The sequence below is a fragment of the Cyprinodon variegatus genome, unplaced genomic scaffold (assembly GCF_000732505.1).
Source record: "Cyprinodon variegatus isolate N-32 unplaced genomic scaffold, C_variegatus-1.0 Scaffold277, whole genome shotgun sequence".
NCBI lineage: Eukaryota > Metazoa > Chordata > Actinopteri > Cyprinodontiformes > Cyprinodontidae > Cyprinodon > Cyprinodon variegatus.
In genome coordinates, this window is record NW_015150730.1 from 941,808 (window position 1) to 947,563 (window position 5,756).

The 5,756-nt window shown below is 35.7% G+C and overlaps 1 protein-coding gene across 1 annotated transcript in view; it reads right to left on the reverse strand.

Moving 5' to 3' along the window:
• LOC107090013 (dual specificity protein phosphatase 22-B-like) overlaps positions 1–619 on the reverse strand; it is a 14,587-nt gene extending 13,968 nt beyond the window's left edge. The window contains exons 1-3 of the mRNA XM_015383145.1: positions 425–619; positions 197–230; positions 32–114 (exon numbers count right to left, since the gene is read on the reverse strand). Coding sequence (XP_015238631.1) covers positions 32–114; positions 197–230; positions 425–445 — 138 coding nt within the window. The 5' untranslated portion in view covers positions 446–619. The remainder of the gene's footprint in view (positions 1–31; positions 115–196; positions 231–424) is intronic.
• Between the last annotated feature and the right edge of the window lie 5,137 nt (positions 620–5,756).

Sequence of the window (5,756 nt, forward strand, 5' to 3'; positions counted from 1 at the left end):
GCTGGGAAGTTATCATGGGGAAACTTCTCACCGGGAGGATCGGAGCCGCGCTCTCATGAATAGACAGGATGTGTGTGATGTTGTTTCTGGCTAACTGTTCTCTGTCTCTTGCGTCTGAGGAAAACGAACATAATCATTGTCAATACCATCAGAATACACAAATAAATAGAACAGAAAAAACTAAACTTATACACACCCTTAAAGTTTCCCAAGTACAAATCTTGGAGAACCTGTAAGGAGAGAAACCCGTAAACAATGGACAGCTGAACATTCTCAAACAGTAAATTTAATTCATATGACCCTGACAAAACTTAGTCTTTGTATAAACACGCAGTTTAAGACAAAACCGTAAATAAGAGAAACTTGATACTTGCGAGAAATGCAGCAAAAACACAAGAGCGCAACAACTGAAACAAGCACGTACCTTATTGACGCCGTTCCCCATGCTTTAACTCTGAGTCTCAGCACTAACAGGATCAAGAAATAACGCACAGTGTATCCTTCTTAGCTAAAGGTGCTTATTTTGCCTTTGAACTGCGTACAAATTCCGGTTTTCAATGAGAGTTGGCACCAGCCTGTCAGGCGATCAAGCGCCGCTGCCTGAGGAGCTCCTTCCCAGATTGAATCCTGGGAATTGTAGTTCAGACACGTGAAATGGCTCTGAAGACTTTGGAAAAGGAAAAGTGTTTGTGAACGTGTGGCACTAATAGATTAAGAAATTATATGTCAAATGACATATAATAATATAATAATAATAACCTTAATGTACATTAAGATCCAAAATTCTGAGATTAAAGTCATAAATCTGAGAAAAGTCAGAATTCTGAGATTAAAGTAGGAATTCTGAGAAAAAAGTCAGAATTCTGAGATTAAAGTCGGAATTCTGAGATTAAATTTAGAATTCCTAGAAAAAAGTCAGTATTCTGGCTTTTTTTTTTTTCCATATTAAACTGAAATAAAATTAAAAATTGTTTAACTTTTTTTTCTAGGGGCCCTAATCCTCTTCCATACTGAAATGTTGAAAGCAAAAAAATAGAGAAAAAAAATCTCAATAACTATGAACAAATAGGCTATATTCTGCAGTTTTCTTTATATTTTGCATAGACTTAGTGTTATATAGCTGCCATGTTTCTACAAAAATTCATTAATTCCCCAACAAGTATATCGATGAATTTCTTCTACCATATTCAATTCACTATCTAAACTCATTTATATTAGTCTGCTAGCATATTGTTCAGTTGGGGCCACATTTGTCATCAAGATACCCTTAAGATTGAGCAGCTGAGCTGAGTTATGTGTTTAGGAAATAGAAATTGTGGGAAACAACTTCTTAAAATCAAGTAATTGGAAAAACGAATGTGTCTTTGCTGTTATCTAACTTCTACATAAACATGAGTAACTAAAAGGTTGAATGGTTAGTTGGGGTGCTTTTACAATAGAAATCAACCTTATTGTCATTACATTGTCAAGTTCAGAGCAATGAAATTACATCTCTGCGTTTAACCCATCCCCTTGGGGAGCAGCGGGCTACCATTGTGCGGCGCCCAGGGAGCAGTGTGGGGTTAAGGGTCTTGCTCAGGAACCCAGAATGGAGGCTGTGGGGTTCAAACCTGGTACTTGCAACCTTCTCACTGCACAAGCGCATTGCTCTAACCGATTAGGCTAACAATCCCTCTCAGAATTTACATTAATAGGTGTCAGGGAATGGAGGTATGGCGATGATCCTGGGCTCTGATCAGTCACAACTCACCTAAAGTACAACCTTTCTCTTGCCAGGCAACATCATAAAACAAGTTGGGAAAGATTCATATAAATCACTCTGACAATATTGAGAACACTGGTCTTAAAATCAAACAACTTTACAATGCAAGGAAATCTGTCAATGTTTGTGTGCAACAACTTAATTTAACAGTTTCTTATTTTCTACACGCAGATCCAAACAAGATGTCAGCCATGTCCCTTAATTTATATATAGTCACAAAAAACCCAAAGCAACATCTGAAGCACTGTAGACATCAGTTGTCTCAGTTGATGTAAAACCAAAAAAGTTAAAGAAAACTAAAAAAAAAATTTCTAAAGTAGCCTGTTAGAAGTCTGAAGTCTTGTTTATTGTCATACATGACATAAACAAGGCCGCTCATGCTCAAAAACCTTCAAATCTGTCTAAATTACAAGAACTCTGCAAAGAAATATCCTCCACCAGGATGTAAGGCTTGCAGTTACTACCAAGACAAAGGTTTTTCCAAGGTTAAAGCCAGGTTTTCTGGTGTAAAGCACTTGTTTTCTGCATAAAAAACAAATTGGTTTGGGTCGCTTTTAAATAGGTAAAATCATCTGAAAACTGCCTTTATTTTTAAATCTATGGGGTTCATTTTATTGCTTATCTAAAAAATTTAGTTGTAATGAAAATAAATTTTAATAAGAAGAACTGTGTTAGGAGTGAATAATTTTTCACCTCTCTTTATTTTCCGTCAGCTTTAAAAGAGTTTGCTGCTTTTGCATTTGACACCATCCTGAAATGCTGCGACTAACCTCATGTTAGCAGAAAACCTCTCAGTCTGCAGACAGACACAGTGATGCCGGTAACAACTGCGTGGCTTTTACAGAGAAAAGATGGCATCTGGCTATGCTGTTCTGATTATTATCACCATTTAAAAAAAAACGTTTGCAGGAAGTGCTGCTACCCACTGCCCCACATTAAAATCAAGTGTACAATTCAGGCGCAGGCTGTTTCAACTTCCTGATGATTGGATGGTGAGAACTGATTAGACTAAAACTTGAATGACTAGAGGTGTATGTCAAGTGACATGAGGTGAAAGAAACTCAATGTGCAAATTTGGAGCAACAGGTTATTAGAAAACCATAGCAGTTGCTACTAAAATACTTTTTTTCTGAAATTAATTCATTCTAGTTTTCCAATGATATGTTTGTGTGTATGGCGGACAAGTTAGCTTAAATCTAATGCGAGCATCCAGGCAGAGACCACATCTGCCTTTTGGGGTCTTTGTTATTCAACAAACTTTTAAAAGCATAGATTAGATTGCATTAATGCAATCAGACTGGCATTTTGCTGATGTAACTGTCAGTAAAAGAGCTCAGTTACTTGTTTTGTATAGGTGGGAAAATTCCTAAATAGCCTACAGATTACCAGCAATAACTGCGAACAACAGAAAAAAAAAAGAAAAACACATAAGCCACTAAACTGACACAACACAAGACAGGTAAATACGATACTGCTTTGTTGTGGCTTTGGTGTGCAAAAAGAAGGAATTTATAGAGTGGGTGTTCGCAGATAGGCAGCCAAAATGTAGGCCTGCATTTCAAACTTCGCCCACACTGCTAGAGCGTACTACCCAGGTGGTTCCCCGTTCTAGTTTCACATAAATGTTTGTTTTATCAATGAGCTGGATTTTTTTTTTTTTTTTTTACATACATGAGCAGATTTAATATTCTATATGTGCTGGAATATAAAATAGTTATGTTGTACTGGCCACACATATAAAAATCATAGGCTAAAAGCTTCATTTAGGCTTTTTAAGATAGTTTGGCAAGGTAGCCAGTAATAAATGTGTATTACTGTCTAATACTACAGCAACTTTCAAGGGAAAAAATTCTAGTCCCAAAAGTCAAGTTCATTAATTCACCACAAGGGGGCAACAAAGTCTCACAAAAACTCTGTTGGAGCTTTCTAAAGTCATTGGTTTAAATAGTATTAAAATGGGCTGATTAAAGTGACAGTTGTATTGTTGTTGGTGCCAGAACCTTTGAAAAGTCGTGAGTTCATAAGGAATTAATAAAAACAATGCGATGTGCAATGAGTTTCAGGTGTGTTGGAAAGTAATGCTTTCAGGTAGTTTTAAGTTTTAACATTTTATTAAGTGAACAAAACATACAATATTTTTACATTTGAAAACCCACTGATCAAGATTATTGTATAATGTCCTATACACTCTGTTATGTAGTCAGGTTATGTATAATATTCTCCTTTTAAAAACAGTCATATTGCTTCTTTATAAGTGATATTGCTGTTCTTAACACATCTAAAAATCTTTGCAAACAGGTTGTGTTTTAAATCTTCCAGAAGAACAATGCTTCATTTTACATCAGGGTAGCAAATGAATAAAAAAGAAGAAATCTATTCATTCATCTATTGTCTATTACTAATCCTTGCAGGTATGCAGAGGGCTTGGTGCCTGTCTCCAGTCACTGGGAGAGGTTGCCGATCTACCCCAAGGTAACATGAGCAAATGCAGAACAAACAACCACACATGGAAAAACTCATAATTTAGGGTTGCATATGGATTAGAATGACCACAATGTATTCATCTAATACATTGGTCTCCAACCCTGGTCCTCAAGATCTACTGTCCTACAGATTTTAGATGCATCCCTGCTTCAACACAGCTGAATCAAATGATTATTTACCTTTTCAAGCCATTCATTTAATTAAGCTCTGTTGAAGCAGGGATGCATCTAAAATCTGTAGGACAGTAGATCTTGAGGACCAGGGTTGGAGACCACTGATCTAATACATCTAATGTATTTTTGAAACATTATAGGAAATTGGAATAACTGGAAGAGAGGCCATGCATTCAACTCTGTGTAGATAGACAAAAGGCCAGAATTAGAACACAACCAGCAAAACACCATTTTTCACAATGCAGCCGTAAATTAAATACAATTTTGTGATGAGGACTCCAGCTTTACTTCTTCTTATTGTACATTATGCCCAAACAGGACATAAACTTTAAAGTTTCGTTACTCATTTGTTTATCCTTTAGGGTGTGTCATTATTTGCTGTCCAGCCCTACTTACAATTTGCCTTCTACCTGTTTTTAGAGCCATGGTTAAAGAAATATATCCTCTTTAATCAAACCTGGCCCCTAAGAGGAGTATTATATATATATAGGCTACCTTTTATCTTATCATTCCTTCCTCCTTGTTATTCTTTTTACATCTATCCTGTCAAAATGGATCTCTGCTTCAACCGATCTGACTTCCAAAGGAGATAAAATTAAACACTGGAATTGATATGTTAGACTATGGGTTGAAAAAATAGATCTATAATTAATGGAGAGGTATATGCATTTATTACCTTCACCAACCTATAGGTAGCAACCCAGCCTTTTTACAAATAAATAAGGGATGTGTATCCCTGTATCAGTGTATCAATCAATAAGAAGATTTCTTTGGTTTTCAAAACTGAACTGTATTAAATCCAGTGCTTTGAAATACGTTTAGTTGTTTCTGGGTTAAAGTAAGATAGATTTACAGTGGATTATTTTTTTTAATGCCCTTCATTTGCTGTTCTGCAAATCAATTATTATAATAAATTTGCTTATCTGCACAATATGGTTTCTTTTTCATCTGTGACTAAAATATAAATCAAATTTAAATAAATTCTTTGACAGTGTGATTAGCATATGATTTCTATTTTTGTCAAAAATATATAATAAATTAAGTATACTATTGTGCAGATAAAGGGCCTAATGAAAAATTTCAATTAAGTCCGTAAGTCGTTATACGACGGGGGAAAAAACATTCTTCCAAGCTTGTTTGTGTGCCTTCTCAGGCGAATTTGCCACTCGCAATATGGCGGAAAGGCAGACATAGACTCGGCAAACTTTAGCCCAAAAGAAACACAGACAAAAAACAAAACAAACAAAAAAAAACTTAAAATAAAGCTGAAGTCTGTACACTGGGCTTTCTAAATGGACTCTTATTCGATCTAAAAAGATAACCTGCGTCAATCTACA